The 26,304-nt window shown below is 34.5% G+C and overlaps 1 protein-coding gene across 2 annotated transcripts in view; it reads right to left on the bottom strand.

The window, feature by feature from the left end:
• The window catches only part of sbb (scribbler), a 402,653-nt gene that overhangs the window by 47,755 nt on the left and 328,594 nt on the right, over positions 1-26,304 (bottom strand). For both annotated transcript variants that reach the window (XM_089638842.1, XM_089638841.1), the window contains one exon: positions 24,444-24,567. In XM_089638842.1, coding sequence (XP_089494968.1) covers positions 24,444-24,567 — 124 coding nt within the window. The remainder of the gene's footprint in view (positions 1-24,443; positions 24,568-26,304) is intronic.

The following is a 26,304-nucleotide window of genomic DNA, read 5'->3' on the forward strand; positions in this document are numbered from 1 at the left end:
CATAGAGCAAGAGTAGGTATTATTCATGGCTGACGAACGTTCAGCTTTCATAATTATAATATCATCTTTAAAGCTCGTGCATCTTTGATAACAGAACAGTTGTAGCATATCAACAAATCTCATCAATCATGTTATAAAATAGAATAGAAGGTACTAAAATAAATCGCAAGAATATGCTATAAAATATAAAAGAAATTACAATAAATAAATCGCATGGGTTTTTGTAAATATAATGGTACTATCAACAAATCTCATGAACATTTGTAAAATAGAATAGTTCTATTTCAACAAATGTGAAGGTTATATTGTAAAATAAAATAGTACGACAAATCTCATGCAAATATTGTAAAATAGAATAGTACAACAAATCTCATGAATACGCTGTAGAATAGAAAAAAATAATAATATTAACAAATCTCATGTGAATGTCACAATGAAATCACATGAACGTGTTGTAAAATAGAATGCTCACTGTATTAGCAAATCTGATGAACAAGTTGTAAAATAGAATAGTACTATTTAAACAAATCTGAAGATCATGTTGTTAAATATAGTAGTACAACAAATCTCATGAATATATTGTAAAATAGAATAGTACAACAAATCTCGTGAATACGTTGTAAAATAGAATAGAAAAATAATTATTAACAAATCTCATGAGCATTTGTAAAATATAATAGTATGAAACTATTGAGGAATTATTGAAAAATAAATACCTAATATGAAAAAACTTCACGAAGAATTGTAAAATGGAAAACTCACGGAATGTTTGGTAAATATTCGTTTTACGTTGCAGAATAATGTATATAAAATAACAAATAATAATATTTATTTATCTCAGCTATTCGTGAGTTGAGATGATGTTGAGCTGCTGTTTTGAATCTAATGTTCCTACCACAAAGAATTGTTTGCGTATAGAGTTGTAATTCTACATAGCAAAGCTCTCGGGAAATAAAATGTACATATTTTCTCAAAATCCACTAAAAATAATACTTGACGTATGTACATTAAAAATTGACGTATGTAGATTAAAATCGCTGCGTAAAAAATACTGTTTTACGGAGAGTAAGAATAAGTAAAAACATGTCAAATTATATAAAATATAATATCATCCTCATCTGAGTCACGAGGAGTCAGCAGCGTTTTTCAGGATTTCGTCACTGGAAAGTCGTAGAAACTCCGCAGACGTACTATTTTTACAAAAAATTGCCACCTCTGTGATAGATTGCCCGGAATTACTAGAAAGAATTCAATTAAGAGTACCCATCAGACAAACCAGACAAAATCACACATTAAACATCACTCAATGTAACACGAACTCAAAACAAAATGCTTTTATTCACCGTGCTTCGTACAATTTTAATACTTCATACAGTGAATTAGACTTATTTAACTCAGCACCCCACAATTTCAAACCTAAAATCAATAAATAATTATATTATCATTATTATTTTTTATTAATACACATACGTACATGCTACACATTACACAGACTAGATCCATCCCATACCCCTCCCTTCCGCCATCCCATCCCTAATGTAACTTTTTTTCTTACATCAAATATTAAATATATTCACAAAATAATTAAAATACCTAAGTGAAAACCTATTATTGGTTAAATAATCAACACTTAACACCATACCTTGTAATAATTATAACTGTTGGTTTTCCAAATAAAATAAAAATAAAATAAAATAATTTGTGTAGCTTCGCCTTTGTGAAAAACCACCTCAAGGGCGCTGTGGGAATATTACTTGCTAGGAATTTTATTATTATACACAAATAGACAGAAACATACTTTAAGATAGTTTTATCAATACTTCTGTACATTTATATCTTTTATTATGCAGTGTCGCGAAAGGTGAAAGGTTTCTGATTTTTTTGCATGAGTGCAACAGTATAAACACACTAGCGCACTACTGCATGAAATAATGCATTCTATAAATGACTTTAGAAAGATGCTAAGCGGCTAGTTTAACCATGTAAATTAGGTTTGCAAATGTAACATTTACGGATTTGATTTTCAGAAGAGATGACTTTCACTGGGAATTCAGTATTTAATCATTCTTAAAGCATGTGGCAGTTTAGGCCCCGACAGTCCAAAAGCACCCTCACCGAACTTAGTATCTGGTGTGCGCTTTGGTTAGTCCAACCTTCCGATAGCTGTAAACGTTGCTGAGCTAATAGATTGAGAATTGGAATTTTCAGGAATGCTCAGTTCCTTCACGAGGGACGATACTAAGATAATTATCCATACTGAAACGAGTATTTATCAATGATAGAAGTTCTGGCCTTCGGAAGACTTGGGAAGTAGTTCACCTTCACTGTAGTAATTGAGGTAAAATGACTCACTTACAACGAAATCTGATTGATTCGTCCGATTAAGTATCTCAGTAAACGATTGAATAATTATTTCAGATCGAGTCGATTAACATGAATATTCAGACTATTAAAGTAATAAATAGTTTTGTATTTAATTAAATATAAGAAAGTATTTGCTTCATTTGAATAAATGTTAATAAATAAAACAATCTTAACTAACTAAACATCACACCACCTTTGTCTTTTAGCATAGTACCTACATTGCTTGCCTCATATATTATATATCCATGCATAGGTACTTTTAACATTTCATCTATTTGGGAATCATTAATTGAAAAACCAACACCTCTACTCTGGTGACCGGATAAATCATCACATCTTAAAAAAGTTATATAAAGTCATGGAAAGTGATGAAACAAAAACTTTATTAACTGGGTTAAGTAGGTTAGGTTAGGTTGGGTTAGATTAGGTTTAAATTAAAAAAAATTTCATCGTTTCTAATGACTTTATATCACTTTTTAAAAGCGTGTTGAATTGTCACTGTGTTGAGTTATCATGGAACCCTCTACTCTAGTCATTGTGATTCGCTACGTTTGGTGAGTTAGAAGGGGTGCCCCGGTTCGTGGGGGTGAGGATTGTCAAGGTCTTAGCGGCGGATGCGACTGCCCACCTACTATGTGGCGGATTTGGAGAAACTGGTTGAAGAATTTTTATGAATTCAAACGTGCATCACTACTAGACATACTGATCACCAGATTCCTACCTACCTCTCATACATTTTTCCTTTCCAGATCTTCCCCTCCTTCCTTTCCTTAAAAAATCCATCACATAGCATCCCCAAAGATGACATAGGCCCTAAAGAAAATTATTTTGTCGGAGTTGATGTAAAATGCCTCCTCGGCTTTATATTTTATCTTTGAATCGCAAAAAGAGGTAAAGAGATAATTTATACAGAATATTTCAGTCCTTCCTATCCCAGTTCCATACATCACTGCAATAAAATGGAGTTGATATTAGAACTCCTTGAGTAATAACGTAATCGCTATAAAATTCGCGGAAAATAAACGTAGAACAGAATAAAAACACACACAGACATTTCTATAAGTTTTCGAGAGAAGTTCTTAAAAAAATTTTGTAATTGAGAAAAGAGTTTGTAAGTAGTTTTATTATGGCTTTGTAAAACGTTCTGACCGCGCGCCTGTTCCCCTGTGAACGTGGCAGAAACACAGCGTGGTCTGCTTGCTAGTTGTCTGTGGAGTCGTGGACCCTTTGTGTGTGTCCCTTAATCCTTTCTACAAGCATACCGGAGCTTTCAGTGGTATGACGTATACTAGTGTAGTGTAGCATATAAAATATAATGCAGATATGCACATGGTAACCGATTTGTCGGCGATGGAATTCGCTGTGACATTTGGCGTGCATGCGCGCGGTGTACCGCTGAATACCAGACTTATGCACATGTGCAGTCGGCTGCGCTCCTGGTTCCTGGTAGCATTAAGACAATAATATACGTGGGTCGGTTTGTTCAACATTCGCAATTACTAAAGCACTTGAAGAATGCAAAAGACGGGACTGCAGCGCATTGTAATCATCGTATAAAAAATGCACGGGAACTGTTAAACACTAAATATTTTCTTCTCTTATACCTAATTGTAATATAACAGAATTGGATCAATTTCAAGTAGGTACAATGCTTATTTCTATAGATAAAGTTTATTGTTTACGTATTCATTTTTAAAAATTAAATTGAAATGTTTACAGCAAATGGTAACTACTCTAAAGTTAATCGAAGACGGGTTTGAATAACTTTGATTTGAAATAAAACAATGCATCATGGAAGAAAAACTATTGCATCTTGATTTTTTTTTTAATTACGTATAAATGGATAAGGGGAAACGTTACAAGCTAAGCGAATATACGTTGACATAGGAAATCCAGACAGTAAAAGTACAAATCAATGACGCCACATCATCGTTCCCGAGGCAAGTTCTCATCGTTCCGTTTTAAATAGATTTATTAGATTACTATTATTTTTAATATATTTTCATTGATTTATTACGTAGGTTCAGATCTCTTTAAGATTAAAATAAATAATGTACTCGCTATTTGCCAAGTCGCAGTCGGTCTCGCCAAAAGCTCAATTCGTGTTTCAGCATTTCAACATTCAGGGGAAGATGTCTCCTGTTTATTCTGCCACCCTGGTAGCTCCGTTTCCAACGAGTCCCGCCCCCGGGCGCGTCCGCCGTCCTAACCCACCCTATCTTCCTCTTCCCCTCTCCTCCACCCTCTCAGCTCTTCAAGAGCGCCAGGCCATTTTAATTAATGCCGGGATCGTAAAAACTTATTCAATTTGTTGGACGATTATAAACGGCCGGCCTGTTCATGGCTTCATTTCTCAGTACATAAATTAGGACGTGGGCTGTTTTGTTTTACGACGCTGAATGCGCTAGAATACCATACTATATTGGATACACTTTGTTATCCCTCTTACTTACTTTGATTGCGGTGTAATAAATTATATTTCTAGCGTTGTGGCAAGTGAACAGTTTATGTACTCATAGAAGAGTTGTATAGCGCGCAGATTAAACGATCTCGTCATAAATCAGGTCATATACCTTACTCGGACATATCTATTGTTATTTGTAATTAATTAATGTTATCCTTCTATTGCTGCCAAAGAATTCGTATTACACGATGTAAATTCTCAAATCAGGACTATCCTAACTATAAAGCAGAAAATCTGTGTGCATGAAGTAGTCGAAATTCTCGAACGGAAGCTTTGATATAAGCTCGTATATCCATCAACTGTCAAATATAAGATCACCAAATTGATTTATTTTATTAATATAATCACTCTTTTTACGCCCATAGGGCTTTTACATTGGGTGCATTGAAATTATTACAATTTTGTACATAAGAGTTACAAACAATAGTTACAAAAATAATTTATTATAATATCTTGAATTAATAAAATGGTGTAAGTATGTTTTAATGTCGATTTTATTACATTAAAAATGTTGATACCATAGGTATATTCTTTTGCTAAACTACATAGGCGAGGAATTGGCAAGTTTGGCACATAATTTGTTTATGAATGGTGAATTTGAAATAGGTCCTTATAATATAAATGTCGAATAGGTACAATTAAATTGACCTGACTCAGAATTTCGTTAAATAAATAAATACATTGGTAAATAGATCAATACGAAAACAAACGGGAGAAGTCTTTTAGTAACTAGGTACTAGGCATTACTTGAGCGTTGAGATCTGTATCTCGCGAGATCTTCTCAAAGGGAAACAAACACATTTTAAACTTGTGAATGGTAGGTAACATGTCTGTTTCATTAAATAACTTTATGAAAAGTCTAACTCTACACAAGCACATCCTGTGAGCATGAAAGTGAACAAAACATTTTATCCAGCATCACATATTATATCTGAACTAAACGGTAGTGAAGTTACCTTTATACCGTGCCTCGAATAACAATTCCGCGTATTCAGGCCAGGTATTTCAATTGAAGATTAAACTGGGGTTATCAGCGTATGAACCCGTCGATAATCAGATGCTAATGTGGGTAACAAATTAAGTTATATGTTACCAACATCTCAGATATACCTAAGAAACGGAATTAAATCATCCGATTTATATAGGGTTTTGCTGAAGCTGAATGAAAACCAAAAACATTATCGCGGTCGTGAACGATAATTTTAGACGTAGAATTGACATCAGAGTTGCAAAAAAAATATCGTGGAAATTAACTAATAAAATATAAATTGAACCCCATTCAAGGAGTCCCACGAAGCAGAAAATTTAAAGTAAACCAATATTATTAGCGTGTAATCCGTTCATATTTGATTCATTGAATTCAAGAAACGAAATACAAAGCTTCAAGGGCGTAAAATTTGTTCTAAACACAAGCCTTTCGGATATTTCCTAAATATCCGAAAAGTTCCCTGCGTTGCCCGGGTTTTAAGCAGAGTTTTTCAAAACCAGATGTAGACAGTAATTTTTCTCTTATTTTGAACTTCAAGTGTGCAAAGTATCAACATTCTAATTTAAGGGGTGGTAAAGGGAGATGGTGTGGTTAATATAAGTCTCACGGAGACAGTGCCTTCCGTTTATTTTTAAGGTCAAATGTGCCAAAATTCATTTATCTCGGAATAAAACTGTGGATTTGTATAAAAAAACAAACCCTCGCCGCCACACCCTTGTTTATACATATAGATACGATAGATTTCCAGGTAGGAATATGTCAAATATGTCACTCGTGACATATGAGTTTGCGATGACATAAAGTGAACACAAATTTATAAGACGTGTGAAATAAAACTACGTGATGTGATCAGTCTCTGGGGCCCCGGTAGTGTCTCAAACTCCAAAAGGATCTCTCGTGCAAAAAAGGATGCAAAATCAAACAAAAAGAGTATTAGGGAAACATAATCCAGGATATGGTTCTATCTCACAGTTGAAACGACATAAAAAAGAGCAGGAAAGTGCATAACGTTCGAGTGGCAAGATCGTTCCGAAAGAAATTAACATTTAGTCCGAGAAACTAAATTTAATTTTGTATCTACGACGTGTTCTTTGCACGCACGTCGGAAAATGGAAATGTATGTATTATGTAAAGTGAAATATTTTCTACGGTTCGTTTATTTCCGAGCCATTAAAAACTTTATAATTTTCTATTTGTTTAAGTGGAGGTTAATGAGCCTTAAATGTAATACCTAAGTCTATACAAATAGGGGCTCATAATAACGCCTACTGTTTTAATGCGGCAGTTCCATTTGGTTTTCGGTTAAATTCTACATTTACGCACGAAAGCCTTTTCGGACGTGTTTTTATTATTATTTATAGCTATCACGAAATCGATCGACAAAATGACATGTAATATACAAGCGTGTACTTCAACAGCGTAGGAAGGATTTATTTTTCAATTTGAACAGTTTTTTCTCTAAATATTGCGAATAAACGGCTTAAGTGCGCGAGGGTGGAGGTAGGGAGTTGTTGAAGGGCCCAACAATAAACCCTACAAATTTCACGGTTTGACCCCTACCCCCGCCTACCCCCGCTCACATACAATAGCTTCTCCACCCTTCGTTACACCATGAGTAGGGGTACAGGAGACCAAAAGGGTGGCAGCTAGATATAATATATAAATATAAAGGTAGACAGCACGTCATAATATTAACATCATGGCAGGAGATGTTAATATTATGACGGTACTCAATTACTATATTCAGAGTAAACGGCAATTCACATATTTTCACTTATCTTTCATTTAGGATAGTGAGCCTTTAAAATTGAATATGATTTAAATAATTCAAACAACATATTCATTCAATTTTGAAATTATTTTTAATAAGATATGAGGGTGATATAATAAATTGAAGTAGCTTTCAGCGGGTAAGGGGCTGTATCTTATTGGAATCGATTCAAAAATATATACATACAAGAATGGAAACATTAACAACCTAGAAAGAATCTTTTCAATTGCGTAGTTCTTGTTTATTGCGTAGTTTTTGTTTATATTGATTCAGCGATATTCTGGTCCCAATGATAAATCGTTTTGAAAATACAATACGCTTCGCAGGACCTCTGGGGATGAAATGGGAGAAAGACGAAGGAGGCAGGATGCTGGAAATATTATTACGGGGCTCGACAAGAATAATGCCCCCAGGACGCGTATCAGGACATGAGGAGGTACGCTTTACTAGCTGAAGTCGAATAAATATTTCATCGTGATCTATCTATCATTGAGGGAGGAATTTAATATGGAGTTGTTAAAGAGTTTCGTATTTTTAAACTTCAAATAAATTATATTCTTTTCAGAGATTCTGATAAATAAATAGATTTAAAGTTGTATCTATATGTATATATATTTATCAAGAAATTTTAATGATACATTATTCAAAACTTTTTTATTCGGAAATTGAACAAGAAACGAAAAGTCAATTTCAAATAAACATCAACTGATCAAGAGATAAAAAAGTGAGAAACAAAAACAAGTTTGTGTGCTTTCAACATTGAATATTATCTCGTATACAGACATTGGACACCTTCAGACCAAAAAACCAAGAGACCTGATACACACGACGCTTAAAACATGACACTAATCCCCCGCGTATAAGTATAGTTAATTTGGGAATTATTCCGTTACGGGTACCCGGGCGACAGAACCGGCTATGGGTGTAATTTGACACTGAAGGCGGGAGGTAGTTTAAAGAAGCTAAAGCATAAAAAACGACGGAGGGGTCCGACAAACCCCGGGCGAGGGACGTGCCGGGTTAAACCCGTCTTATGCGAGGATTACAGGGAGAAGACTGCACGTACGTTGGGAGGAATCTTAGGGTTATTCAACATTATATTACCCAAATGGCTTGTACTCCAGCGAACAAAATATAATTCATTTCACTAGATACATAATGAGAAGAGGGGCCTCTTAATCAATAGTTTAGTTACATATTTACATAGTAAGTACTACCACGTATTTCTGCAAACAAACAATAGGGATTAATAATAATAATTGATTGTGTAGAATTACGTTAAAAACTATAAAGAAATAATATGGATAAGCTCATCTATATTAATATTATTAAAGGTGTATATTATTATAAATGTTGTTGATTTTTCAATATCTTGAGATGATCCACCACGTCGTGTAACATTTGGAATCGGGTCACTAACAATAACACCCCTTATGTATCTACATAAGTCATCTGACGATAAGGATTAAATTCCCGCTTAACATCAGCCGCCTGTTTAATATATGCAAGAAAATAACATCACCAAAAAGTGTGTTTTATTTTATTTTGCGAAGTTCAGGAAAAAATATTTAAATGTTTTACGATCATTTTCAAAAGAACTTAATTTGTCACATTATACAATAAAACCATAACCGAAAAGGGGTTCGTTGATGGGAGATTTTTAAGGGTAAAACAGTTTTTATATGCCTGATACGTTATTTTTTATGGGCTTGTAAAAATTCTTATCAAAAAAATGCTCTATTGATTCGAAGGCCAAGATGTGTTTTAATTGCAGTATTTAATTAAAGCATCTAAAATATTTACAAGCGATAAAAAATTGAAACCGAAAACACATGATTAAGCGTTTCTTCATAGTGCTTCGCAAGACATTTATTTACAAACAAAGCTTTACTCAGGTACGGTATAGGTATAAGCTATTACTGAACCAACAGGGGACAAAGTATAAAAAAGGAGTTGTCATAGCAAAGCATTATTGATGTCGCCAACAAAAAGCTTTTTGTTGTATTGATCATACATTATCAATTCCAATTCTGATGAAAAGTGTAGCAGCATTTCGGTGTGCTCAAGTGTATTGTTGAATTAGATGATCGTAAACAACACGAATAAACAGATGCTGGTTTTAAATAAATATAAAAAGCATTAATGCGTTATGTCTGCGGATAAAATTCCGGCTCGATGATTTCAATTATCACCGTCAATAAATGCACATTTTAATTGAAGTACCTACTAATAATTTGCATGTTTTTATTTTCATTAACTGATCCCTTCAATTGGAATTCTGAATATTTAAGCGCACAAATTGAATTTTCATAAAATTAATTTGATTTATTTAAATTGGTTGAAATTCATTCGATCGGGCTTAAGGGAGGCGGAAATAATGGGGAGATGTGAGTTGTGTTACATAGCTTCGCACCTTTTGAAAGTTTCCCCGAACAAATCAAAGAGGAAAGAAATATAATAAGACAAATCGAGGACAAAAGGAAGGCATCACTTCAGAGGGAAGAAGAGGACATCAAATATGAGGAAATGAATGTCTAAGCAGGACGGGAAAAGTCGGTAAAAGAAAAAGGAAAGTAGGTTCCAATCCAACACCGCAAAGTCGGCACTTTCTCGACATGGAATATTCAAACCACTCTCAGGGAAGGAAGCAGGGAAAACTATTTCCATTTGCTATGGGTAGAGGCGTGCATTCCGTACAGGCACATAAGCACTACCTATATGCGCATACAATAAAAATATAAATTATTGCAAAAAATAAATCTATACATACTTAAAAAAATACATGCGAAGATACAGCTACGAATTGCAGCGCCGACTGCCCTACCATGACATGTCAACGTAAGGATGCCCGCCCGAAGCCAACGTCAGAGGAGATTATTCAATGATTACATCCTGCGCAGAATATAACACACATGTGATGTGACCTGTGTGCACATTCAAGTGATGACTCGTTTGTGTTAGGACGGGTTGTTTCGGAGTATTTGAACAATTCATCAAATTTCAACGTTCATTTTCAAGTTCTGTGAAAGATTTTTTCAAGTTCTGTTTTTATTTCAGTTCTGTCAAGCAACTAGCCTACAATGATATAATAACAGAACTTGAATTGGACTTTCACAGATCTCAGAAATGAACGTAGAAATTTGAAGAATTATTCAAATAGGCAGAGATTTTTAGAATAAATTCAAACGCAATCAGTGACATCTTTTGCTACCTACCTCCATTAATTAGTACTTGATAATACGTTGTCGTAAAAATATGAAAATCTTAACCTGTTCTTGTGGTAGGGAAAGGTGTGTTTAACTAAATAAAAATCATCGGATTTCCGCTGTTAAGTGTAAAGTCAACATAAAAGCTCATGGGTAGCGTCGCGACGCGTCGGATCAATTCGAAATATAAATTCGTCGTTCTTCCTGCTGCCTACCCTCATCCAAAACTCTGTGCACGCCACTGGTTATGGTGATATAAATGGAATCTTATTCGGGATGCTACTACTGAGAAATGGCTGGGCGACGGAATGGCCCACGGAGGGAAGGCACCAAAGTAAGCACTTGATAAGGCAAAACAGCGCTCTCAAAGGATTTCCCGTCTCTTACAGAGTTTACTAATTTGCTTTTAAGGTAAAGCATGTTATGTATATTGAATATGAACTTCATTTAAAAGTTTCCAATTTAAAATCTTGAGTAAAAATACTAGACAGGCTTGTAAATACGGAATAAGTACTTAAATACCTCATCAAAAACCTTATAGATTATTTATAAAGGAGAAAAGCTATTTTTTTTTTTTTTTTGTTTTTTTTTTTTTTTTTTTTTTTTTTTTTTTTTTTTTTTTTATTAATTACACAGTAATAATATTAATTACACAGCAGATTAACAATTATTTAAATATGAAAGCAACGCCGTTAACAAATAAATGTAGGTAACTTTACGGTATTTATAATTTTATAAAATCCTGAGCGAAATGAAGATATAAATGGTGTTCCATACGATAATCTGTTAAAAAATATATAATCTAGTAAAAAAGTATTACCAACATGCGAGAGTATCGAATATATATGTGTACATGTATGTATATACCAATATATATCACTTGCAATAAACTCTCGGCGAAACTACAGTAGGGGTTGCTCGGATCGCCTTGCCTACGCTCGGTCCCGTGTCAGATAGTAAATAATCAAATACAAATAACAATTCTAAATATACCTAATGCATATATTTATGTACGGGTACATGTATAGTACGAGTATGTAATATGAGAGTGAAAAGAGTAGCACTCGAGCTCTCTCGCCTCGGCAAAATCTCGCAGATAAAACATTAATGTTTGCCTCGCGTTTCCAAAAGAAAACTTAGATAGGTTTTTGCAAAATACGTATTTAGATATATCACGATGTAAAATACAACACCTCTAATTCTCAAGTAGTAATAAAATAGGCAAACAAACTCGGGGTAATGTTACATTATTTAATATGAAAACTTCACGAGAAAGTGAAATGGTTTTTTAGCTCGTGACTTGTTTAAAAGTTAAAGCCTACGGCTTAATTGAAAATTATATTACTTGAGATAAAGTAATTAAATACCCGACGCTTCGGAGGGAGACGGAGATGAAAGGAATCCTTGAATCGTTTTTAATATAACTTATCCAACCACTTTAAATTCAAGCTATCATTAACGCGAATCGTTTGAATTCTAATATTAAGAGCATTTACTAAATACGTCGTTATATTTCACAAATTAGTTCTCTACTAAAATAAACTGAAGGATACCAGAATACATTAAATTTGAAGTGAATACAAACAACGCTTGACAACACTCAAAAAGCATGTAACGTACTTGTGGAATCATCTATACAAATAAATGTAGCGCACGTGGAATCCTATAATAACACGTTATAAAATAAGTTTCATCGATTATAATAAGTCGATATAGAATGAGAATAATTTATCAACGCACATTCTAATTGAAAACCGTTGTAATTTTAATAATTATTTAATACAATACTGTACTTCCTAACAAAACCAATTAATTAACCAACAAGGAGGTAATTGTTATTGTGGTATGAACTATATCCTAATTACGTACAGAAAACTGAATATTAATAGTGAAGTTACGTTACTGAGACAAGGCGCGTGGTATACTGAACCAGGTCCAGGGGACATACTTTATAAATAGTGGTATTATTTGTTTGTACATTGGTAAGAAAATGGTTTTATATCTGTGGTGAAATAAACTAGTGCACTTTGATGCAATGAAAACCAAACAAACTATAATTATAATTAACTACATAGCAGAATTGTAATTAGAAGAAAAAACTATCTACATTGAAAAATATTACGTTAGTTAATTATGTTATACGCAATTCAAATCCACGGGGCGCTGTGCATTCAATTGGAAACACCACTTTTCAAATATCCAATTCCGAAAACCGATAGTAAAGCGACCCTCAGTTTTTATATCAAAATTCAGCGAAGTGAATTCATGATTTGAAAGCGACGCGACGTACGAGTTCCCAACTAATTAATAACACGAATTGAAGGACTTTTGGCTTGTTGAAAAATACAGGAGCGAGGAAACTCACCTCTTGTCACTCGTTATTTTATGAACATGGGGGTATTTGATTGATCGTGGTATTGGGAAGGTTTTAGGGTGTTAAAGGTGGTTGATTATTAGAACGGAGCGATATTTACGAAAAAAGGCAACTATTATAAGACGCGGAGCGAGCGGTGGTAGTCTTTGAACAGATGTCGAAAACTGAGAATGAAAGACGGGAAGATATAGGTTCTTTATCACCGCAAAAAGGCAGTATGTATTTAAAAATGTATATGTTGAAGTAATAGCACAGAGATGGCGCCAGATAGTGCAGACAATGTTAATTCTATTTTTTAAATTATTACCTAACTAAAATATGTACTTTAAAATTATAATACGTTCGACTTTAATTACTGCGTCTAGTGAAGGGCAATCAGATTCTTGAAAAGTGACCAGATGCTACCCCTGTATAAATCTGGCATACGCCTAACAATTGAGTTTGGGAGCTACCTCTGGGCTGGAGCCCCAAAATACTTAAAAGGGGGTGGTCCGTCTGATCTGTTGTTCAGACCGATTGCCATCTCTAAAGCACAGACGCAATGTAGGCAAACTGAGTCCGTTCTACAGATATTTTAATGGATCCTAAAGGATAGCAGCATTGATCGCCGGTGCATGTGACTGAAATTCGACGGCCACGAGCGGTATGTGAGCGGTACCCGTTCACAGTTTTTGCGTAATGTAAGGACGGGTTGTATCGGAGAATTTGAACAATTCATCAAATTTCAACGTTCGTTTTCGGGTTCTGTGAATGTCCTATTCAAGTTCTGTTATAATATCATTATAGGCTAGTTGCTTGACAAAACTGAAATAAAAACAGAACTTCAAAAAATCTTTCACAGAACTTGAAAATGAACTTTGAAATTTGATGAATTGTTCAAATTCTCCGAAACAACCCGTCCTAAGTGTCGTATGTAGAACGAGCTACCGGCATCTGTTTTTCCTGCTTCATATAATCCGAGCCTCTTCAAGATCCGCATAAACACAGCCCCTACCCTAACCCGCCTCGCAACGCTGCCAAACCGGGTGGCGACATGATTCCCCTGTCTTCACACTGTACATACAGGGCGCTCTTGTGAGGTGTCAATAAAAAATAAAAAATAAAATTTTTCTCCATATTTATTATATTAATATACTTAATATGAATGATAAAATGTGATTTAACGAAACATGATACGTTAATTTACAAACCACAAATTGGCTTTTATTTGTAAAATGTTGTTATACCACGCAGGTACAATGTGAATTAAAATTTTACAGCATTTTAAAATAAATTCAGGGATGCGAGGATTTTATTTCATAACAAATATTATATAAGTGGCCCGTTTGAATAAACTTTGTCCGTTGAATAAATAAAAATACATTGTACATTTCGAGGATTACAGTTACAACAGCCTAAATTATTTCCTCACAGTTGCAAAGCAATAAATAAAATGCATTGTGGATACATACTACATTAATTAAATCCATTAATAAAATGCACTTTTTTAAGCTTGCTTACGAATCAGATTAACATTATTTTAAAGTTCCGAATTACGTCATAATATATTTCTAAATTCGCATGCACAAAGTTTATTATTGCAACGTCAGAATTATGAACACTCACATCTTTCGATTCGGTTACAATATTGTAAAATCGCACCACGATTTTCTTCTGATTCTAACTACATAATAATTTGTATACGACTTTCGATCTAAATGTCATTATTATTACTGGGGGACACGTGACACACCACCCTTATGACCAATTAAACAGGAATAGGAGTCAGGGTTTCAGGGAGCGCAGAACGGCTGAAGAGGTAAGGGGTGTATCCACCGTCGACAGCCGACAAGACAGACTGCGAGCAATGGGCAAAGGGTATATGGAATGTGGGTTCGGCTGTGTGGTATGTAATCTCATGCGTACTTGTCTTATGTAATTATGAATGCCAACAGGATTTTAAGGACACAGGGGAATATCAGAGAAAATTCACATTTATATAATAATAATATTTACTATATTTAAAAAGTTTCATGTAGATCACGAGCTACTGTTTTACAAACTAAATATACTGTGAACTATATTTTTTTATACATTGGTAACCAATGTGTACACCTACACATAAAAATAATATTTGAAGGATCTGTACAGCGCGGTATTCGTGAAAAATCACATCAGGGGCGCTATACAAACATAATATAATAATATAATGCTCTATCTTATTACTAACTATAGACAAGGCAACATTATAACAAAGCAGGACTAACAGATTGGATTCACCGGTCCATCGATCAATAATACAAAACTATAAGGAGGCACAATGCATTTGACCAATGAACGTGATGTACAATGGTTAATAAAAGGAATTTATGCACCGATTTGTTTAAAGCTAGGAAAATATAAAATATACAGCAAAAAGTAAAATATTTTACTAAAGAAGGCAATCTATTTATTTTCATCATTCAAAATTTATATTTTTTGATGGATCAAAGAAGTGATTTTCTAAGAGATTTAATTTTTATGTCGAACTGCGTTATTCTCCTGCGTCCTTAAATTGGTATCAGAACTGTGTTAGGTTATCAGAACTAAGTTAGACGCAACAAATCAAAATATCAAAGGTTATGCATTCATAATAACAGGTCACTACAATTAACCATCTAAATTAATCACATTGGAAGTTGGTAGATAATAAGAGTACATATTACCTAATCATACTGAATGAATGATACGTTGACATGTTTCGTATCGGGCACTATCAACTATCAACTCGTCTTAATAAAATATAAGTAATGTAAAAGGTTATCGATTCACAATAACATTGAATAATAAATAAAAAAAAAACATGATGCAATTCATAACAGATTTAACGGATAGCTAGCTAACTAACTAACCATAACGCCGTTTCTCCGCAGGGGCAGGCAGAGGACATACCGCCAAACAACTCTTAGCACTTACTCCTTGCCTCATTCACTGTTGACATGGCACAACTCAAGTACTTGGTTCACTTGCGAACGAATGAGGAACCCTGCCCTAAACTGACAAAAAAGTGGTTAATAAATGAACAAAATGTTTATCTATCCTAAACATTATATTTGGTATTAATATTTAAACTTAAGCTAATGTATATTATGTTATAACATTAAATGGTGGAACCTACAGACAAGCTGACAAGCTTTGTCGGACTACCCATATCTTATTCATTTATTCATTTATTTATTCATTTATTCATTTATTAAATGTAATTATATTCAATTTAATAAATAAATAAATTAAAAAATTAAAAAATTAAAAAAACTTGATCGTGCCATGTCCTCGAGCGTCCCCAACTTGTTATACCATTTACATTCGCGTCATATATTCACCACACACTCCTCTTATCGTTCAAACCATCTCAAGTTTTATTATTATATCATTATTGGCCAGTTGTTTCACAAAACTGGAATAATAACAGAACTTTAATAGAACCTTCACAGCACTTGAACAATTATTGTTAAAATTTTTTGAAACAACCCGTCCTTAGTTTTCTTTCTTATAATCTTTGGTTTATGGTGTAGCTTATTCAAATTACTTGTTTGTTATGTTTAAACAAACTGGCGCCCTATAAATTCATTAATTATTCAACGTAAATATAATAATAATGTGGTAACATTTTGTAACTTAACCCTTAGATATTATCTTCGAGTTTCAGACCACCCTTAAGATTAATATTGAATAATTATAGAGTCCTTTTTATATTTTATCCGAAACAAAAAAACAAACAAAAAAACACCTAAAACACCTAATACAATTTAGTATATTTACAGATTTATTGAAATAATTATAGAAATTTCAAATCAATACACAGCACTGGCGAGGAAGGGTTAATAAAGTAGTAAAGCGCCCCCTAGTGATGTTCCACAAACCGGCGCTATGGAAATAAGTCAGTCAGTATACAAAATAATCGCCACTGTAAGTGAGGTGCGGCGGCACAGAGTTGATTAAGCTCCCGTAAAGTGGCACACACTCGAACAGCTTCCTAGTCTATCTTCTCTCGGGAAATGCAATTATCTGCCCGCTGCACGGGATGTGCTGTGCGCTATACGCACGTACACGGTTGCAAGTTGCAACATGCAACCCTTGGCTGGGCAAATTACAAATGTCTGCGAAGCGCCAGCAACACCCCACTCCGGCTTAATTGAACCGATCCTATGCAGCATTCATTGTTCAATCGTAGGAAATTCCACACCTATTCTGTATGGATCAAATTCGCTGGAGACAGGCCACAGAATTCGATTACTCGACAGTCAATTTGTATCAACGCCCTCCAATAAGCTCTAAAGGGAAACCTGTGGGAATGTGAGGCGGACATTCGATCCTCCGCAATCAGTATGATATCCTGGCATTTGGCGCATTCATTATTATAATTCTGGAATTATATCTGATGGTAGATGTATGCTTCTCTAAAACTAATTGAGATTTCATCTTCATTGATTAATCGTTATTAAACGGGTCATAGCAATAAAACATTCATTTTAATAATAGTAAAAAAATAAAATACAGCGAGGTCTACGACGCATTCGATTTAGCGTTTGCTGGAGGTTGTTTTCTGATCGGTCGCAGCGTAGTGCAAAAAAATAATATATTACAAGTGCTGGTGAATAGAAATATATTGGGAAATTAGAATCAGAACACGAAAATGAGCCGAAGAAATGATCCGTTCTCATGAAGCCAACATCGACTGTAAACGGGTGTTCCGCTCGTGTCCGCCGAGTTTGCATCAAGTGCACCGGTGCACCGGGGATCAATGGTACTGGCTCCTTAAAGCAGGCTCCTTTAAAATGCCTTTGTAATAGACTTAGCGTGCCTACATTGCGTCTGTACATTAGAGATGGCAATCGGTGTGTTAACAACGGTTAGTCAATCAGACGGACAGCCCTCCATTGCACAGAATCCCAGTAGGTTTATCCAGCTCTCTCTGGTCAGTCCAGTGGTCTCATATTCAATTTTTGGACTTACTCGAGATTTGTACAGGGTTTAGTTAAGTAGCTGATTACTATTTAAAAATACCTAGTTGAAATGAATAAATCGTTTATGACATCATATTTTCACAAAAGTACATTCGAACTATCTCTGTATTTAGGTCTAGTAACCATTCTTTAACGTATTATTTGTCATCAATATTGTGATGGGGATAATAATGGTAATTATTTATGTATTTATTAAACGCTCTTAGGGCTTTTTCAGTCAAAATAATGCAGAAATGTAATACCTTTGTGCACATAATAAATATATAATCATTAGATACAATACATATTTTTCATGTTACACTGTCGTAGAATTTGCATAAAGGAGTACAACAAGTCTACATTTATATTTATTTATCTTTTTACTCCCATTAAATAGACTTTTATATTTATATCAACTTTATATACCTCCATTAGTGATTTAATCCCCTCAAGGGCGCTTAAATATGTGAAATGTTTGATTGACTTTATAAAATCACTACATAAATAATTGCACATATTAATAAAACGGCATAATGGCTACCGACGTAAAAGGTCAAATTATCCATCACGATAATGACTGTCGAAAGAAGTTATTTCAAAACGAGCTTTTCAAACCAGATTTGAATCATCAATCAAACAAGCAGTTAAATAGGTTCCCATTAAAACATCCAGCGACAACACTACATGCAATTTGCAATTATCTTCAAATTATATAGCAGGCAATCAAATTTGACATTAACAAAACACAGGCAGTTGAGTAATTAAAAATAACGATACCAATAACAGAGACACTGCAACCATTTTTTTTAAATTGCACGAAAAGTCCAATCGCTTTAACGTAATTAAGTTTATGCTTGTGATTCCAAATGCCGGTGTACGACTTGTTTGCCATCTTTCTTGCCTCGTAAATGTAGGAGAATTTATTGAATCAAATAATTAGTTACGAACCGTGAACACAAATAATTGTAATTATTTCACACGCAATCTGCCGCGGCAAGCATCGTGGGCAGTCAATCACTTGAATACATAGTGTTGATAGGAAAATCCTTGACCGACAATGGCGGGATTGACTTGTTGCACCTACAGAAACACCTGAATTTAATCAAATCGGAGTTAATAAAATAGGTAGGATAAATACATGCGCATTACTAGTTTTTTTCACTTTTACCCCACACAGGAGACCCTTAGGAAAATAATGTAGTGTAACATAGTCATTGGGGATGCTGTGTGGTGGGTATTTTTAAGGAAGGAAGGAATGGAAGGAGAGGAAGTTCGGGGAAGTAAAAAGGTATGAGGAGTGGGTAGGAATCTAGGGATCAGTGTGTCCAGGAGTGACGGACGAATGATCTATCCCTCCCGCTGTGCACGGAGATGGGTCAAGAGACACCAGAGAGACGTTGGATAAGTCAAAGAGTCTCTCATAACCAGCCACAGCTGTGGGCAGACGTATCCTGAGCATTACTACAAGGTTTCCATAAATAATTTATTTCGTCGCGTCTTCTCTAAAATTATAATCGAAGAAACAGTTATTTAAATGTCTTTCTACGACATATTTATTCGCATTGAATATAAAATATTGATTTATCCTTTAACGTTAAATTGATATGTCAAAGCTCCGTGGTTCATTATGGAAATGACTGCTTTATAGATAAGTTTTCGAGAATATTAGCACGTGATCTTTGAACTTCTGTATATTTTACGAATAACCGGTAAAATAATACCGTTTTACCATTGTAGCCTGTTCTTATTGCAAAAAACGGTGCGTGCATCAGGCGTACACTAGAGATTTGTTTGTACTACCTGCATCAACTGTAAAGCGCCCCTGAGGTGATATCTCATAAAAGCGGCGCTATACAAATTGTCCAGTAAATTAATTAATTAAATGCAACGAAGCTACCAGCGGCAGGACTGTACTAATCCATTTCACAGTAACTCGAGTTCCTCCCTGCTCCGAGATTGTCAATCTCAGAGCATGGTGTTCAGAATGGAGTCCTGCCATTCTCGGGAACAGCTGTTCTACCGTGGCCACACGAATAGCTTCTCAGTCCCTCCACAATCCACATACATTATTCATCTCATTCTGTATCACAACAGTAGCGTGCGCCGTATGCCGTCCGAATCGATTCAGCTGCAACGGATGTGCTTCTCTATATTATAGGTAAATACAAAGTTTTCGATCAAAATTCGAAACCTTTTCAGAAAACTGTTACAGAATGTTGAAATATTTACACTCCTCGAGTAAACAGTATCAATTAATAAGAACATAGTAGGTTTTAGTAAATTCGTAATAATAACGGAACACGTGTTCATCCACCTGCGTTGGACTTAGTAATATATCAAGACGAAATGCATAAAAGTAAGGACTTTTACGAACAAGTGTTCGGACATCATGGCAAATATTGGCATTGGTTATTGTATAATTTGAAGAGATTTTTAGTAAATCAGGAAGTTTTCACCGTGCTTCTTCTTAGCCAAATTTTCGGACAACTGATAGCGCAAAACGCAATAGCACCCCAAAAATAAAAACATGTTCAATAATCATATAGTACATGTTCAATATAAGGTGTATTATATTACGATCAACTATTATAATGACTTAAAATACTAGTGTCAACTATTAAATATGAAAACTTCGACTATATAATGAGAAGCTTCGAGAATAAAACCACACCATAGTAGGGCTGACAGATTACGCTATACACATTATGGCTTGGCCTATTTTAGCATATCGCTCGCCGTACAATCCCAATGGGAATGCATGGCGAGCGATATGCTGAAATAGGCCAAGCCACGAGAATATAGCGCGCTTATTGCGTGGTCTGTCACAGGCTTAAGAGTAATAAAACGGTATAAATTGGATGATGAATCTTGTTCATTGTATTGTTACGAAGCTGTGACGTATAGGACAAATGTTAAGCTGTCTGAGAATTAAAATGTAAAATCTATTTGGAACTGATATATAGCTCATTGCGTATGCAAAAATTAATAATGAATATGAAGTAACGAACTAATAATATCTGAATTATTTATCACGTCTTGATATCTTCATATTATAAATAATGCGAAGCGTCAAGTTTTTTTGAATAACAGATTAATATGTTTATTCGACGGTTGTGGGAGGTATTGTTGGTACAAACAATGAGTGGGCCTGGTAATTACGAGCCATTGACAAAACAAACTGGGCCGTACCGAATTTGGAATTCAATGAAGGTGGTCGCTTTTGTGATGTTTTGTATTTTTCAAAAACAGCCGTACAAGGTCTCGGCGTGAGGCATATCTAACATGTGACTGTATCGATGAATCAGAGGCGAGAGAAGCCACACAATTATTATAATTATTAGCTAATTGTTTTGGCGTTATGGCATTGTCGTGCATTTTTTATGAAATGCCAACTCAGGTGAGCTTAATAATGCTACGTAATAACTTGTTGATGTCGCAGGCTATGGAAGAAAATGTAAGACTTGTAGAATAAGCTGTAAAGAAGAAAAAAAAGTTCATAGGGACATAGAAGATCAATATTTACTTCTAGTAAATTCTCTTAACGCACAACTCTTGCAAAAGCCCATCAGGGTGTTGATAATTGATAAAATTATAAAAATATATTGCAGAATTTAAGTACCTACCTAGTACGGGTTAGCTCAGAATATTACATACTGACACGGTGTCTGGAAACTCGTAGTTCAAACGGAAAACTAGTGAATGTACATCACATAGAGAACCCAGAAAACTTTCTTTTTTATCCTATTTTCGGAAATTAAAAGGTTAAAAAATACTTTTCGAGCCGGGACTATGCTTCTAGGCATTTTCAAACACATTAAACTGATGATTTTAACGCTAAAGCGAGCGAATGTTTTCAAAATTCCAACATCAAACTCGATTTAGTCTAAAACGAACGCTCAAATCAAAAAGTTATTTTACCACAAAATCGACTACAAATGTGGTGTAGATTCTCCAGTTTCCCGCTGGTACGAAGAGTTTCCGGACACCGTGTATTATCTGTATGTATATTGTACGTACTTATGTATTGAGGCGCTTTGAATTATGAAAATTATAACAGTCTTGTATTACAATAAAATACATTATAATTATAAAGCTGTTTCAATGATAATTACTTAGCAAGTTCTGACATAGGCGGTTAATAAATAATTCGGAAAGATAAATATTATTTGCATTTTAACGCAGAGTCTCTTTAAACATATGAACAGTAATTACAATAATAAATGCATTTGGCTTCATGCTGAGAAAGAAAATTTAGCCAACAGCGCGTTGCTTTATTTGCATGCACTTTGCAACACCAGATTAACAAACCACGACTTTGATTTATAGCGAGAAATACCATCAATTTATTTCAGTCAATTTATTTTAGTGCAGAAACGGGATCATTAAAACAAAAGAATTTTATTAGCGAGGTTTTCCAGAAAGGCGTAAAATACGTATAGTGTATCTATTTAAATATTATCGGTGAATGCTAGAGTGTTTGATGGGTGGGTTAAAATAAAGTAGATATAATGTGGAGCCATAAAACGAGTATAAATTGGCTGTTAGATTAGGTACTTCAATTACCAGGACGAATGCGTTATATTTTATCCAGCCATTTGTAGATAGTTATGCAGTTGTTTACTGTCGGCCAAATGGCATTATATTGGCGTTATCTGACGAGTATATAATTTCCTTTGTTTGAACGTTGGTGCCGCTTTTAATAATGAACCGCGAAATTTAGCAATAAACAGACACGCTTCGAATATCGATTTTAAATTAGAAAACAAATCACCTGGGTTCACTAATATATTCATGCTAATCATAGGTATGCAAATAATACGAGAATGTCGAAAGATCAATTTTAAAAACTTGTTAAAAAATTCAGTGTTTTTAGTTTATTTAATGACGGATGATAACGTCAATAATGATTGATAACTTTACTTTGTTCTAAGCGGTAGAAGATTTTTTTAATAGCGCTCAAGAGTGCTAACTGCCCCCAACCGTCTGGAATCTATTTTGTGAGGCTGAATGTAGAGGGGAGGGGAAGGAGATGGGGAAGAGGAAGATGGGAAAGTACCTGGCTGTTCAGATCTGGTCACCAAACACGTCTAAAGCCATTTAAAGAAACATTTCAATGAATGGTGGGCGATACTTAGAGAATCTTTCTTTCTTATATTATTTAAAACGATTTTATCGTGAAAAAATACGTTTCAATTAAATAAAATTTACTTGCGCATGCCGGGATTTGAGCGAAACTTATATCTAAAGAAAATCATAACAATAAATTTGAATTAAGTCTAAAATTATTTAAGAGAAAGCCCACGTGTATATTTCACAAAATTAGCACTCTACAAATTAGCCACGTATTAATGTTATTATATTACGAGCGAATACAAAAAGAATTACCCCCGAAGCCATCATTAAAACACTTTTACGAAGGCAGCCGTTTCGTATAAATTGCCCCTTACTCAGCGAGCGAATACCGGCGAGGTGCTTCGCTTCCAACATTAAATAATAAAGTACTTATAATATCTTAAATGCAGTGAGTGGGATTATAAAAACATATCGCCTGGCTGGGTAGCAACTATTTAATATAGAGGGATTACGAAGAGGATTTTACTTACGGAAATCTGAAAACAGGTAGGTAGGTACCTACTTACAGAATTATTACAATGGCACAACGGTAACCGGATAACTCAACACAGCTTTAAAAGTGATATAAGAAAAACTAGGTTAAATGGGTCAGTTTTATTTCATCACCTTTAATGAATTTACATCACTTTTTAAAGGTGTGTTGAGTTATCATGGAACCAATATTTTTAAGAGCTTAAAACTTAATGTGTTCAAGGGAAATATGTTACAGATCGGTAGAGAAATTCGGAATTGCGGTTAAGTGCGTAAGAAGTGTTTCTCCACCTGGAGTAAAAATGATTGACTAAATGACAGCTTGACAATAATTTCGATAGGCGAAATATAAAAGATCAAAATTAAGCTAAAATCGAACAGAAAAACAGAAAAGTACCATTGTAACTTCTCTTTTTACAACATTCGTCGTTTATGAGAAAGAGTATTGTTGCAATACATCTTTCAGCGGTACGCCTGTACTTCAGGTTGTAGCACGGGGGGTTAAGATTTCGAGAAATCGGGGTACGTAAAAGAATGATCAAACAATGGGCTTGCTCGTAATCGTCAGCCAAAATGATTTGCAAGCACTGAAATCTTACAATAAAGATGTGAACCTCTCGGTCTAGCATCTACAATCTACATGTACATTGTACATCTGTACAGTGGTTTAACGTGAGGTAAGTTAAGGTGTATTTATAGGTTACTCACCACCCTCCGTTTCGTGCCAGACGATGCCCTCGAGCGTGACCGATGTGCCAGGTTCGCAGGGTCCGAGGCAGTCCGGCTCCGTGATGGTGCCCACGCTGGTGCCGACACACACGTCAGCGCAGTCCTGCAAACAGACGAGAGGCAATACATTAACTCATTCTAAAATGACGCTATAAGAAACACAACTAAAATGCATAGATACATGTAAAGCAAATTATGTTATGTATGAATTAATGTGAGCAATTGCAGTTTCAAAAAATTTGACTGCCAGGAAAACATGAGATGATAAATACATAATAAATATTCTTTATTTCAGCTGACAGGTTATTTTCGGGATATCAAGAATATAATCCATAAAATAAATTAAATGGATAGATTTAATCACCGGCTTTACGCGGAATTTATTACTAAACAAATAGCAATTTTTTTGATGTCAGATGTAGAGAGAAAATTTCCTCTAAAATTGAATTTAAAATGTGCAAAATTTCATCAAAAAGTATCAACATTTTGCTTTAAATGGTGGGAAAGGGGAACGCGTTTGACCCGCCCGTCACAGACACTCTTCTTAATATAAATAGATAGATTGCAAAATACAAGACACAATAAGGCACTTTGTCTGTATTTGTTTCTACGTCTAACAGATGTATCCTTTATAATTAAGATGAGTGTGTGTGATTTGTGAAAACAAGCATTATATTATGATGTCAGTTCTATCTGGTCACGGCTCAGTGCTCACTGCTCATAGGAGCAAAAGGTATGTTGCAATAATGTGTGCAATTATTATCAACTGCCTTTGAAGAATCAATAACCGCACTTGAATTATTATTCATATGGTGTCACAATTTTGTATACCGAGTTAGGCGTCAAATATTCGCGGTGACATTTGATTTAAAGGAGAAACTTTGTGGACTTTAAAATACTCGCGGGGTATTAATGAAAGGTATTGGCGAAAAAACTTCCAAGTGTACAATTTACGAGGCATCGGGTAAACTTTAAAACATGTATACGAACAGTTTTATTTAAAAAAAACTCAAACAAAAATAAGCAGTTGAAATTTTATTGAATATTATTGAAATAACGCAAACCTGTAGAATGATGCTCTGCTGATTGGAAAGCGGCAAAAGCAATTTTTTTGAGTATAGTGAGTTCTTTTTTAGTTTTTTTTATTACCTTGAGATTTTTGTAAGGAACGAGACAATGATCAAACGCACTTAAAATTAAATAACACAAAACTGTGATATGTAAATATCATGTTATTGTTGTGTCTGCTACGTATCATCCAGGACTTACCAAATCGAGACAAGCCAAATAAGTTGGAAATGATTTAATACTGTTATCTTAATTAAGTACCACAGTTCGCAGTCGTAAAGGGCAAATGGCGTTACGATTATGCTTTGTAAATTATTTAACATCAAGATAGTTCCCGACGTATTTCAATGAACTCGTGATTTATCGAAGTCATGCATCAATAAGTAATGTACCGTATATCATGCACAAATGAATTTATTATTGATTGATGTATAATTTAAAAGCTACGAAAGTCAATTGTCGGGTCAACCATACATCGTGAAATAAACGACAAGGCGAGGCGTTACAAGTTTGGTTAAAAAGATTCTAATTATAACTAGTAGTTCTGTGAACAGTAGACCTCGCGTCCAAAAACGTAAGTTTTTTTTTCGTATTATTTAATAAAACAAAACCTCCTTTTAAATCATAAGATTTGGCCAAAGAAATGTCACTATCTCAATAATAATTCTTTTTTCAAACTTTCTTCAAGCTGGTAAGATCCACAATATTTAAAAAAAGTGAATAAGAAAAGTCCAAATAAACACGTCGTTTTGCATTAGAAAAATAATTTTTA

The sequence above is a fragment of the Hesperophylax consimilis genome, chromosome 13 (assembly GCF_061612785.1).
Source record: "Hesperophylax consimilis isolate HC1 chromosome 13, BYU_Hcon_1.0, whole genome shotgun sequence".
Classification (NCBI taxonomy): Eukaryota; Metazoa; Arthropoda; class Insecta; order Trichoptera; family Limnephilidae; genus Hesperophylax; species Hesperophylax consimilis.